The 14839-nt window shown below is 39.0% G+C and overlaps 1 protein-coding gene across 5 annotated transcripts in view; it reads right to left on the bottom strand.

Moving 5' to 3' along the window:
- Positions 1-14839, bottom strand: part of DOCK10 (dedicator of cytokinesis 10) — a 321880-nt gene that overhangs the window by 165833 nt on the left and 141208 nt on the right. For all 5 annotated transcript variants that reach the window (XM_088845240.1, XM_088845248.1, XM_088845234.1 and 2 more), the window contains exon 3: positions 7050-7139. In XM_088845240.1, the coding sequence (XP_088701366.1) occupies positions 7050-7139 (90 nt within the window). The remainder of the gene's footprint in view (positions 1-7049; positions 7140-14839) is intronic.

Genomic DNA, 14839 nt, shown 5'->3' with positions numbered 1-14839 from the left:
AGAAGCGTATCTGGCCCAAAGTAACTAGTCAATAACGATCAGCAGCTATTAGCTACTGAGGTCAAGACTTCTTGGCAGCCTACTTCTCTGGGGTTATTTCTCAGTCTTAACCCAGCTCTCTTGGGGACCCCTTTCTTTTTATCTACTGTCTCCAGGCTTGACTATTCATATTCCTTTATCATCATGTGATGTTTGTCTTCTATCCCAAGCCATAAGTTTTCTCTTTATCTCCATCCTTAAAAACAAGTACAACTATGGGGATCTCCACAGAGTTTTCACGGCTAGTGATCTGCAAAAATTAGCAGGGAATAAAAGAGTTTCTTCCCAGGCTTCTACTTTAGATCCACAAAGTTTCTTCCCACTTTCTTCTACTTTAGATCCACAAGGGTGGGAAAAACATGGTAAGAAGATTCATTCACACTGTCAAGACAGATGCTCTGTCCTGAGAGTCACAACAGAAAAGTTTAGGGTGATGAAGTCTCTAAAGTGACTACCTAATGACTGGAAGCATACAGTTGGATTTTAACTTTTGGAGACAATTTTAGGAAATAGACTCAAGTTGTCTCCAATTTTGGCAGTATTTTTTAAAAATATTTTTTATTACAAAAATTTGTTTGTAACCACAACAATACACAATATATACATTGGGCATTCCAGTTAATGCACTTAAATGTAAAATTTTTATTGGCTACTTATTATTATAAAATGTAGATGTGCCAAAACATATTCAACTCTACTTATATCAGCTAATATTACAAATTGGTCTGGTACTCATGGGCTTCCCTGGTGGCTCATTGGTAAAGAACCCTCCTGCCAATGCAGGAGACTCAGGCTCAGTCCCTGGGTTGAGAAGATCCTCTGGAGAAGGAAATGGCAATCCACTCCAGTATTCTTGACTGGGAAATCCCACGGACAGAGGAATCTTTCGGGTTAGAGTCCATGGTGCTTCAAAGAGTCGGACATGACTTAGCAACTGAGCATGCATGCATGCACACTGTATTCATGCTTGTAATTATACTTTTACGTTCTCGTGTTTGTTTTTCTAATATGTATGTTGCATATATATATGCATTTGAGTATCTCTAAATGCCACAGACATGTGAGAACTAGAAGCACTGTGTGATAGTGTTTGTCTCCCTGTATGTCTACTCGCATTTCTTCGTTCAGATGTTATACATCATTTTTGTTTTATTTGTATTTCTATGATTACAAGTGTAGCTTGGCAATTTTATGTTCCTCTGAGCCAACTTAAAATTCCTCCTCTTTTTGAACTTCCTGCTCTTTCTTTGTGCTCATATTTTCTTGAGTTATTTACCTTTTTCTTATTAATTTATAGAATTTTGTGTATTAGGAATGTGTGTGGGAGAGTGTGGCAAAAGACATCGTGAGTTGAGAATAAATTCACTAACCATTTTTTTTGGCTTTATTGATGGCACCATTCATCATAAAAATTCAAGACTGTTAAATGCAAGCATTTTTCATAACTTTTCATTTTAAAATGCCTTCCTATGTTTTTACAGCTTCTATTTTTGAAATTAAGATATTAAAAATTCATCTGGAATTAATTTCTACATGTACTGTGAGATACAGTTCTAACTACTTTTGTCCAAAATGGATAGCCAAGTGGTGTTGTAGAACAGTCCACCCTTCACCAGGAATTTGAAGTGCCACATTTACCATTTATCAAGTAACCATATGCACTTGGGTCTGTTTCAAATACTCGGTTTCTTTCATTGGCTTATTATTATTTTTTTTTTTAAATTTCAGAAGGCAGAGAAAGATGGAGAATGTCTATTTTTAAGAGTTAACATTTCTCTAATACCAAAGAAATAAAAGAAAACTACAGCCAGATTTCACTCATGAATATAAATGCAAAAATTTGAAAGAATTAGCAATTCTAATGTAGCAAAGAATTAAGGTAGAAATACAACTTTAACAAGAAAGTTTAAGCCAGAAACACAAGTATGTATTCATAGGACAGGAACCTATTCTATTACAGCACGAAATTCAAGCAAAAAAGCTATTATGTCAATAGTCTGGATATGAATTTTGTAACACAGGAACCAGTCTTGATAAACACTGTGGAGACCAAGAAAGGTCCTTCTTAAACATGATAAAGACCAGAACGACCTTCCTTAGACATTTCTTTTGTCTCTGAAACTATCATAAAACACCAAATCAAGAATAAGACAGGATGCCTGATTAGAATTATTATTCAATATTGTTTTAGAGATATTAGATAATAAGACAAAAATTAAGGAAACAATATACTTATTAGAAAAAAAAATTTTTAATTTGAAAATCAGTAGCTTTTAAAAAATCAGCAATAAATAGCAAAAAAAGAAGTTTACTCAAAATTTTGTAATAATACTATAAAATATATGGAAATAAACTGAACAATAAAGTTAAAGATTTTTAAGAAGAAAGTGTATTTAATACAATAGATAGGGTATTAAAAAGCAGAGACATCACTTTGCCGACAAAGGTCCATATAATCAAAGCTATGATTTTTCCAGTGGTCATGTATAGATGTGAGAGTTGGACTATAAAGAAGGCTGAGTGCCAAAGAACTGATACTTTCTAACTATGGTGTTGGAGAAGACTCTTGAGAGTCCCTTGGACAGCAAGGAGATCAAACCAGTCAATCCTAAAGGAAATCAACCCTGAATATTCATTGGAAGGACCGGTGCTGAAGTTAAAGTTCCAATACTTTGGCCAACTGATGTGAAGAGTCAACTCACTGGAAAAGACCCTGATTCTGGGAAGTATTAAGAGGGCGACAGAGGATAAGATGGTTGGATGGTATCACTGACTTAATGAACATGAGTTTGAACAAACTCTGGGAGATAGTGAAGGACAGTGAAGCCTGGCATGCTGCAGTCCATGGGGTCACAAAGAGTCGGACACGACTGAACAACTGAGCCACAACAACAAAAAGTACAATAGTTTAGTAAAGAAAACATAAAAAAACCTAGTTAAATATTCCCTGTTAGGAATTTCAACATCATAAATATTTCAAGCCCTACCTAAGTTAACACATGCTTACTATAGGACTTTTGTAGACCTGGTCTCAATGATTCTGATTTGCTTGTGCAGAAAATGATTTACCAGCTTTAAAAAAAAAACAAAAACAAAAAACGATGCGCTACGAGATACAGAAACTTCCTCTAAGGTAACTATAAACAAAATACTACGGAACTGATGTCATACTTTTATCAGTAAATGTGAAAACAGTACAATCAGATATCCTGATGTTTTCTGAATGACATTTACCTCATTTTTTCTCATCACCTTCTTAGAAGATGTTGTAATTTAATGTGAACTTTGAGAAAATAAATAAGAAATGACAGAATTGCGGAGGAAAAGACAACTCTGTGGCAAAGATGGTGTGGACTGAATGGTTCAACATAAAATATGTATGATTAATCAGATTATGAATAATCTGATTAATAAGCTTCTACTCATGCAAATATGCTTAAAAGTTGAGAAAGGATTTTGCTACTTTGTGAAAGTCGCTCAGTCCTGTCTGACTCTTTGTGACCCTATGTGTCCATGAAATTCTCCAGGCCAGAATACTGGAGTGGGTAGCCTTTCCCTCCTGCAGGGGATCTTCCCAACCCAGGGATCGAACCCAGGTCTCCTGCATTACAGGCAGATTCTTTACCAGCTGAGCCACAAGGGAAGTCCTTTGCTACTTTATGTGCCTTTAATTAAATCCTGCAATACGTTGGCCACCTCATGCGACGAGCTGACTCACTGGAAAAGACTCTGATGCTGGGAAAGGTTGGGGGCGGGAGGGGAAGGGGACGACCGAGAATGAGATGGCTGGATGGCATCACCAACTCTGTGGACATGAGTTTGAGTGAACTCCGGGAGTTGGTGATGGACAGGGAGGCCTGGCGTGCTGTGATTCATGGGGTTGCGGAGAGTCGGACACGACTGAGTGACTGAACTGAACTGAACTGAATTAAATCCTAACTGGGATATACTAGTTTCTTAGGATTAAAGACTGAATTTAGATTCCACTACTTTCAATGTGATCTGTGCTGGGCTAAAGGTTATCATTGCATTTTCTGTAAAGGAAGGACTGGCTACATTTATTCATTCAATCTCTGGTGCCGCATATGATAAAGAATCTGCCTGAAATGCTGGAGACCCGGGTTCGATCCCTGGGTTGGGAAGATCCCCTGGAGAAGGGAATGGCAATCCACTCCTGTACTCTTGCCTGGAGAATCCCATGAAAGAAGAGCCTACTGGGTTACAGTCCATGAGGTTGCAGAGTTAGACAAAACTGAAAGGCAACGGAGAAAAGGAAAGATACACCCATTTGAATGCAGAGTTCCAATGAATAGCAAAGAGAAGAAAGCCTTCTTCAGTGATCAATGCAAAGAAATACAGGAAAACAATAGAATGGGAAAGACTAGAGATTTTTTTCAAGAAAATAGAGATACCAAGGGAATATTTCATGCAAAGATGGACACAATAAAGGACAGAAATGGCATGGACCTAACAGAAGCAGAAGATATTAAGAAGACGTGGCAACAATACACCAAAGAATGATACAAAAAAGATCTTCACGCCCCAGATAACCATGATAGTGTGATCACTCACTGAGAGCCAGACATCCTGAATGTGAAGTCAAGTGGGCCTTAGGAAGCATCACTATGAACAAAGCTAGTGGAGGTGATGGAATTCCAGTTGAGCTCTTTCAAATCCTAAAAGATGATGCTGTGAAAGTGCTGCACTCAATATACCAGCAAATGTGGAAAACTCAGCAGTGGCCACAGGACTGGAAAAGGTCAGTTTTCATTCCAATCCCAAAGAAAGGCAATGCAATGAATGTTCAAACTATGACACAATTGCACTCAATTCACACGCTAGCAAAGTAATGTTCAAAATTCTCCAAGCCAAGCTTTAGCAATACATGAACCGTGAACTTCCAGATGTTCAAGCTGGTTTGAGAAAAGGCAGAGGAACCAGAGATCAAATTGCCAACATCCACTGGATCATCGAAAAAGCAAGAGAGTTCCAGAAAAACATCTATTTCTGCTTTATTGACTATGCCAAAGCCTTTGTCTGTGTGGATCACAAAAAACTATGGAAGCTTCTTAAAGAGATGGGAATACCAGACTACCTGACCTGCCTCCTGAGAAATCTGTATGCAGATTAAGAAGCAACAGTTAGAACTGGACATGGAACAACAGGCTGGTTCCAAATTGGGAAAGGAGGATGTCAAGGCTGCATATTGTCACCCGGTTTATTTAACTTATATGCAGAGTACATAATGAGAAACCCTGGACTGGAGGAAGCACAAGCTAGAATCAAGATTGCCAGGAGAAATATCAATAACCTTAGACATGCAGGTGATACCACCCTTATGGCAGAAAGTGAAGAAGAACTAAAGAGCCTCTTGATGAAAGTGAAAGAAGAGAGTGAAAGATTGGCTTAAAACTCAACATTCAGAAGATTAAGATCATGGCATCTGGTCCCATCACTTCATGGCAAATAGATGGGGAAACAATGGAAACAATGACAGACTATTTTGGGAGGCTCCAAAATCACTGCAGATGGTGACTGCAGCCATGAAATTAAGACATTTGCTCCGTGGAAGAAATCTACGACCAATCTAGACAGCATATTAAAAAGCAGAGATATTATGTTGCCAACAAAGGTCCGTCTCATCAAAGCTGTGGTTTTTCCAGTGGTCATGTATGGATGTGAGAGTTGGACCATAAAGAAAGCTGAGTGCTGAAGAATTGATGCTTTTGAACTGTGGTGTTGGAGAAGACTCTTGAGAGCCCCTTGGACTGCAAGGAGATCCAACCAGCTCATCCGAAAGGAAATCAGTCCTGAATGTTCATTGGAAGGACTGATGCTGAAGCTGAAACTCCAATACTTTGGCCACCTGATGTGAAGAACTGGCTCATTTGAAAAGACTCTGATGCTGGGAAAGATTGAAGGCCGGAGGAGAAGGGGACGACAGAGGATGAGATGGTTGAATGGCATCACTGACTTGATGGACATGAGTTTATGAAAACTCCGGGAGTTGGTGATGGACAGAGAAGCCTGTCATGCTACACTCCATGGGGTTGCAAAGAGTCGGATACGACTCAGCGACTGAACTGAACTGAGCTATTAACACTTTCATTTTCACTTTCAAACAAATGAAAAATAGCTGTTAAGTGTCGGTCCAATCCCTGCCCCAAAGCTGTCTGTAGTCTGGCTAGAAGAAGCAGTTTTATACCAACTTGGAGAAGGAAATGGCAACCCACTTCAGTATTCTTGCTTGGAGAATTTTATGGTCACATGAGACTGGTGGGCTACAGTCCATGGAGTTGCAGAGTTGAACATGACTGAGTGATTAACACACACACCAACTAAATGCAAATGGATGCTACACCAACAGAATTTATCAGTCCTTTTAAGCTGTCCAAATGGTTGTGTGTGTGTGTGTGTGTACTCAGTCATGTCTGACTCTTTGCAACCCTGTGGATTATAGCCCACCAGGCTCCTCTGTCCATGGAATTCTGCAGGCAAGAATACTGGAGTGGTCTGCTATTTCCTTCTCCATGGGATTCTCCAGCCCAGGGATCGAAACTGTGTCTCTTGCATCTGCTACATTGGCAGGCTGATTCTTTACCACCTAGCTACCAGTGAAGTCATTAACTATTTTCATCGTTAATACTTGAAAGAAATATCTCTCTTAAAAACTTTGTTATCCGAAATTCTCACATAATATGGAATTTCCTACAAGTCAATCCAAATAAGTAAAATAAAATTAAATCTTTTTCTTAGGAATACTCGATTATTTCTCAATGTGGGGATTTTAAATTAAGTAAAAACAAAATTTAAAAATTCCAGAACTCGAATGGTCACCAGAGAGTGAAAAATGATTCACAGGAAATAAGTAATAAAGGTTAACTAACAACTGCATTTGGAATTCTCTATTGAAAAAGAGAGGGAGACAGCAGAAATAATAAGTTGCATTAAGAACTACATAGGAGAAAACAAAACTTTTTAAAATAATGGATTGGAAGCATTGCATTTACCTCTTTCACCAGTAAATTTTCTGCTTTGTGCTCTGCATCTTCAGGTACTGTTGAATACAAGGTTCGGATGTCCCAAGATACTGTGGTGGTCTGAGAAGAACAAGGAAAGGGAATTTAATCTTCCAACTTGAAAGCATTGTGCAGACCACTATACCCAAGACACAATAAGAAAATGTATTAGATCTCAGTATTTGAGGATAAGAGAAGACAGAAACTTGCACAGTTTTTAGCAATTTACTCTCTATGAAGGAAGATTCACACCTCTTTTGATCACCACTACTAGCATTACAGTTTTAAGAATGAAAGCATTAGTCACTCAGTTGTATCAGACTCTGTGATCTCGTGGACTGGAGCCCACCAGTCTCTTCTGTCCATGGAATTCTCCAGGCAAGAACGCTGGAGTGGGTTGCCATGCCCTTCTCCAGGGTATCTTCCCGACCCAGGAATAGAACTTGGGCCTCCTGAACTGCAGGTGGATTCTTTACTGTCTGAGCCACCAGGGAACATTACAGTTAGCCCCTCCTTATTTGTGGTTTCAGTTACCCGTGGTTAACCAGGGTCCAAAAATATTAAATGGAAACTTCTAGTGTTCTGTTCTGAGATGTATGATGGGATCTCAAGCCACTCCACTCTGCCTGCCCCCACTATCTTATCTCATTGACCTCCTCAGGGTTCCATGATCCAGGAGCACCTAAAGCAGATGACCCTCCTTCTGATTTATTGTCAGAGGTTAATAAATAGTAGCCCGATGGACATGAGTTTGGGTGAACTCCGGGAGTTGGTGATGGACAGGGAGGCCTGATGTGCTGTGATTCATGGGGTCGCAAAGGGTTGGACACGACTGAGCAACTGAACTGAACTGAACTGAACTGAATGCTATGTCACTACATCATTCACCTCATCTCATCACGTAGGCATTTTATCATCTCATATCATCACTGGAAGAAGGGTGAGTACAGTATGAAAAGATATTGTAAGAGAGAAACCACATTCACATATTTTTTATTATAGTAAAATTGTTCTATTTTACCATCAGTTACTGTTGTTAATCTTTTACTGTGCCTAATTTATAAGTTAAACATCATCACAGGTATACATGTATAGGAAAAAATAGTATTTATAGAGTGCTATCTACACTTTCAGGCGCCCACTAGGCATCTTGGGATGTATTCCCAATGTACAATGGAAGACTATGATATTACAGACCACTGTTTTCTCTGTGGAGCTCACAATTTTAAGCTGTTTCCTTCCATGGAGAAAACAAAAATTTGGGCATCTGTATATTTTGACTATTTATATTGGTACCTTTGTTGCTGCTAATGATAAACTACATTTGAAGTGAAAAAGAAAACCTACAAAGTCAGCAATATGTCAGCCCTACTTTGAATAATCTCCTGAATATTCACAGGGTAAATTTGACCCCTTTCAGAAGCCATGTGTGTGCAGCCACAGATAGGGTGGGAGAGAAGAAAGGGTATTCAGTACATTTAGACCTTGAAGAAAATGTAATGTTTTTGGTGTCTTTATCTTCATAGAAATAAAACATCTTCAACTTTAAGCTAAACAAACCAGTTTTTCTTAAATGAATATATATTAACTAAAAGGATAAAGTATCTCTTAAAATAAAACATTTAAAATGTAACGTATAGATTGTTTCCTCTGTATATATCTTATGGGATGCCATGTAACTTTGCAACCCCAGCCACCAGCTTCCTTTAGTCTGTTCTCCTTGGTGATTACAGGGATGCTGGGATGATGAGTCTGATAGCATACATGGTACCAACAGTTGGGATCTTTTATTTTGTACACAAATCATATAGCACAAATTTCTTTGAGCCTCAGATGATAAAGAATCTGCCTGCAATGTAGAAGACATAACAGACTAAGGTTCGAGCCCTGGGTCAGGAAGATTCCCTGTAGAAGGGACTGGCAACCCACTCCAGTATTATTGCCTGGAGAATCGCATGGACAAAGGAGTCTGGCCAGCTACAGTGCATGGGGTTGCAAAGAGTAAAACACGACTGAGCTACTGACATTTTCACTTTCAGGATTCATTTGAGCTGTTCTAGATGAAACACAGACTTCCCTGGTGGCTCAGCAGTAAATAATCTGCCTGCCAATGAAGGAGACATGGGTTCAGTCTCTGGGTTGGGGAGATCCCCTGGAGAAGGAAATGGCAACCCACTCCAGTATCCTTGCCTGGAGAATTCCATGGACAGAGGAGCCTGACAGGCTACACAGTCCACGGGGTTATGAAAGAGACAGACATGACTTAGTGACTAAATAACAACAACAGATGAAGGGCATTTTTCCTAGACTAATTATTTAAGTAGATGAGAGTCTCAAAATCTGTTCTTACTTTCACAGAAGATGGGAAGGAGAGAGGTCCAGGGAATTTAGTCTTTTGAGTTCACAATGGCAACTGCAGCTCTGCCACAGGGGCAGAATCATTCCTTATCTTCTAATCCTAGGCTCATATATTCTTCAATTTTTTCTTTACTCTTGATATAAGCTCCTTGTGGGAAAGAAATCTGGTCGGTTTTGTTCACTGTTATAACCTCAGTGCCTGGCTGGGTGATCAAATACTTACTTGCTGAGTGTGTGTGGTATGTGCCTGTGGTCGCCTGTTGTGAATGTCTGTGTGAATGCCTGTGTGTGTGATGTGTGCCTGGTGTGTGTGTGTGTGTGTAGTGTCTGTGTGATTATGCAAGGAGGTAGGCTGTATTTGATAGTGTGTGTGTGTATGTGCATGGTGTGTGTGTGTCACATGTGAGTGAGTGTGGTGTGTGAGTCTATCTATGAGTGAATGAGTGTGTGGGTGTGCACGTATGTATGTGCATATTGGGAAGACGGAGTTTGGACCCTAAAAGAAGAAGAACGTCATGTGAATGTAACATCATCAGGGGACACAAAATAATGAGAAAATTATATTCAAGATACATCACATGGCAAAAATAAAAGCTCATCTTGTAACAGATAAAGAGCCTCTCTGTCAGTGTGTTTGCCCCAGGATTTGACTGCAGTGTGTGAAGGAAGTTTGGAAGTGCTCAGAGGCCATGGCTATTGGTTCAAGCCAAGTGTAGATACACATACAGGGAACAATTACTACTTCCTATGTGAAGCATGCTGGGGTCAATGTGTGTGTGCTAAGTTGCTTCAGTCGTGCCCAACTCTTTGTGACCCCATGGAGTGTAGTCCACCAGGCTCCTCTGTCCATGGGACTCTCCAGGCAAGAATACTGGAGTGGGTTGCCATTTCCTACTCCAGGGTATCTTCCCAACCCAGGGACTGAACCCAGGTCTCTTGCATCTCCTACACTGGCAGGAGGGTTCTTTACCACTCGCACCATCTGGCTCAGACAGTAAAGAATCTGCTTGCAATGCAGGAGACGTGGGTTTGATCTCTGGGTCAGGAAGATCCTCTGGAGAAGGAATGGCAACCCACTCCAGTATTCTTGCCTGGAGAAATCCATGGACAGAGGGGCCTGGTGGGCTACAGTCCATGCGGTCACAAAGAGTTGGACACGACTGACCAACTCACATAGGCACACAGAGCCACCCGGGAAGCCCCCAAAGTATGGAACACTTCACAAATTTGCATTTTCATAATAAGTCCTGTATTTTGGGAGTCAATGTAGGACTTACTATTATTTAGATTTTACATTTTTATTCCTTTTGAATTGCCTCTTTCAAATTGTTTCTTTTATATTATTTACTCTGTTAGAAGATAAACAGTAAACAAACTCCATTGAAAGGCTAGAGCAAAAGATGAGAATCCGTGCCTAAAGTGAGCTTTGGGGATTATTGCTGGATTTCGATTATCTGGGGATAACTTCTTTCCTGTTTGGACAGATAATTTGCAGATACACAATGTAACTTGATTGGTTTCCAGGGAACAGTACATACTGCGATCTACTGGCAAGATTAAGGATTTTTTTTCTCTAATTAAAAAGTTTTTCTATATTTCAATCATTATTTTATAATAGAATTTTTATATTAAAGCAAGACTCTTCTTTTTCATTATCCACAACAGTTTCTTATTGATTTCTTGCCTTTAAAAAAATAATAGCTTCTCTAAAATACTCTAAATCTGATGGACAGTGAAGGGACCTGCAGTTTAGTTTCCTGTTTAGTTATACCATCAGTCTGTTGTCCCACTAAGATCAGTACTCTGTGGTATAGTTCAATAGAGTGAATAGTGAGCTGGTTTAAGAAGTTTTTTTTTTTTCTTTATGGTAGGTTTCTGGAAGGTGGGCTTGGGTTTCTGGTAATGATAATCACATGATTATTTGATTTGTGATGTTACCAGAGTAAAGATTAGGGCCCCAAAAACATAGGGTAATGCTCACACCTGATGTATGATTGGAAGTTCATTGAGTTTGGGGTAATAAAAATTAATCATATGTACAATGGTTATGTATGATTCCTGATGACCTCTAGATATGAGATGATGTCAATTCTTTACTAACTAGGGCAGTTAGGGCTGAGCCACTCTCATGTAACCACATGAGATACATAAAACAATATTTTACAACATGCAAATCTAATACCTTGTACAGAGTACACAGATACAAGAAAAGGAATGTATAATGAGACGTTATTGACCTCAGTTATACTTGGCCATAATATTGGAGACTTTATTTGAAAAAGCAGAAGGCCTCCATAAAATTTCAACTTTAAGAACTGGAGAGCTTCTACTCATTTTTTTATTCCTTTTCTTCACTTTTAATTGAAATGCAGTTGATGTACAATATTATATAAATTACAGGTGGGCAACATAGTGATTCACAATTTTTAAAGATTATATTCCATTAATAGTTACTACACAATACTGGCTATATTCCCTGTATTGTATTATATATCCTTGTAGCTTATTTTTTACATAAGAGTCTGTACCTCTTCATCCCTTATTCCCATCTTGCTCATTTTTAATTTCTCTCATGTGTCTCTGTTGAAGCAAAAATAAATTGATCAAATAAGAAGAAAAGTATACAGAGTCATATTTGTTAAGGGTATTAACATGACTACAAAGAATTTCTTTTCTGAGAATTAGATGCTTTCAGACCACTACAAATTGCCTTGGCCACAACAGACTTCCTGTTCTCTTTTATAAACCCTCTGGTCAACAATTAGTAGAGCTCAAAAGCATGAGACGGAGCTGAGACTCAACTGGCGCTCAGCCAAGCTCCTCTTCTGGTGGTAGAATCTTATAAGGGGCCTATTGTCGAGAGATTAGGCATTTGGAAATAAAAACTGTCCTTTTATTTATGAAACAAGACATGCAGGCCTGTGTGTGTAGTTTCGGGTCCATGACATTCAGACATCCTCCACTGCAGCCCTGACACTCTCTGGTTCCTTCTACTCTGTAGTGGGTCGTCTTTGTGGCTTTGTTACAGCCACCATTCTGCTGGGGGCTGCAGAAGTTGTCATTCCAAGCACATAGTGGCCATTTCTCAATCGGCCAAAGGCCACTGTCAAGAATCTAAAAAAGAAGCTGCTTTTCCTATCTTGGAGTTGAGCAAAGATCCCTCTGACAGCATTGTTGATCCCAGCTGCTCAAAACAGTAGACAAAAATGATGGTGTTTAGAGTAACCCATCAGTGGAGCTTGAGAAGTCAACAATCCCCTCAATAAGGACTATTAACTAAAACTTCACGTCAATTCCAACCTAAGCATGTGTTTTAGTCTTCACCTAAATTTCTCAAATTAAAACACTGATACTGCTTTTTATCCTAGGAGAGCACTTAAGACTACATCTATTGCTTGAAATATATTTTTACCCTATTCAGAAGAGTATTGTGATTTTAATTTTTTTTAAATAGGTGAGCCTTTCACATTAATACTTTCAATGTGCTTTCAGGGAAGGGTCCTTCTTGCTTTGCTAAAGTTAAATTGTATGGGAAATGCACAAATGGTGAGCAGTTGCCCATAACTGGGCCCTTGTCATCATCCAACCAAGTCAAGCCTGGTGACTCATCCACCATAGTATTTAAGTATATAATTAGGGAACTTTGGAAATCTGTTTCAAAACCTTTTTATTCTTGGACAAGCAAACCACTGAGTAAGTCACTTCCTTTTTTCTGTGCTTCATTTTCTAGGCTCTAAAATGTATCTCACCTCTTCCAAGGAAGTAAGGACAAAACATTTTATGTATGGAAAACTCTGAGTATTAATAGATTACAGTGTTCCAACAATAGAAAGATAGTATTGCATTGGGGTCTGCCCTTGGCAAGGACTCAGAGGCTGTGGTCTGAGCTCACTCTCCAGGAAGCATAAGGGAACAGCCTGATCCCTGTGAGGCCTGCAGACAAGGCTTTGTGGGGGAGCAAACAGACTCAAGATACAAGCCACCCCGCCGCCCCACGGCAGCCAACTTGCTACGGCAGCCAACTTGCCACGGCATCGTTTCCGATGGCTGCTCACACTTCTACTTCATTCTGGGCTCATGCCTACACACGACTTGCCCATTTTCCTTCTCTCACAAATCTTCTTTTTACCTTGTTCTTTCCTAATCTCAGGCTTGATATAGATATCAGTACTTTTGAAAATTCTAATTCATCCATCATGCATCTTCTCTTCTTTGAACTATGTCATTTACTGTCTGTATCACCCATGAAGTCTGCAGCTAAACTATAGAATATTTTAGACTCATAAGCTTTGCTAGTGATTAATTCAGCCAGTCATTTCACATGTGTGGTTTTGTTTGTTTTTGTTTGTAAGCAAGTCACATTAAATCCCCTTTGGCAATAAAATATTACTACAAATGAAATGTACTGCCATGCTGTTTATTGTGGCTCTGGTATATCTTGTTATTCTTTTTAAAGAACGATGTACCTGAATGCAGACATGTGTTTTTATGATTTTCTGTCTCTGACCACCTACATCACACCTATCTTAAAACCTCAAAATATCCTTATCTTTAAAATAGCAGTGTTATTGAAATATAACTGATTTGCCATAAAATTCACCCTTTAAAAATGAACTCAGTAGTTTTAAGTCTATGCATGGATTATGTAATCATCACCATTTAATTTTAGAACATTTTCATCACCCCCAAAAGAAACTCCATATCTACTAGAAGTTACTCCCTTTCTCCCTTTTCCCCAGCCCTAGGCAACTGTAACCAGCTTTCTGTCTCTAAGGATTTTCCTACTGTGGACATTTCATGTGAATGAAAGCATACGACGGGTACTCTTTTGGGACTGGCCTCTTTTGCTTAGCATAATGTTTTCAAGGTTCACCCATGTTGTAACATGTATCAATACTTCATTTCTTTTTATGGCTGAATAATATTCCATTTTATGGATATACCACACTTTGTTTATCCACTTCATTTGATGGACGTTTGGGTTGTTTTCAAGGTTCACTTATAACATGTATCAGTACTCTATTCCTTTTTATGGCTGAATAATATTCGATTGTATAGACATACCACACTTTGTTTATCCACTCTTCAGTTGATGAACATTTGGGTTGTTTCCACTTTGGATTATGAATAATACTGTTTTGAATATTCTGACAAAAGTCTTTATATGGGCATATATTCCTAGCACAATCAAGTCCAGAGCAGTCTCATCTTCACATTATCCTTTACTGAATTGAAGTAAGCCCTCTAGAACCCCTTTTCTGCAATACTACAATAGTACCACTCACTGTGGGTTTCAGGGGGTTAATATTTCTCCCAAGTCATGCACCTTATTTTTATAAGAAGCAGTTGACTCAGAGCATGCTGTTTAGACAGAAACTCTAGTAGCAAAAATCAAGGTGCTTATGCTTGATTTCTGTCATCAT

Source organism: Moschus berezovskii, chromosome 2 (assembly GCF_049115385.1).
Source record: "Moschus berezovskii isolate FMDL1 chromosome 2, NW_MosBer_1.0, whole genome shotgun sequence".
NCBI lineage: Eukaryota > Metazoa > Chordata > Mammalia > Artiodactyla > Moschidae > Moschus > Moschus berezovskii.
Note: the sequence above shows the minus strand (reverse complement) of the source record. Positions and strands in the feature narration are given on the sequence as shown.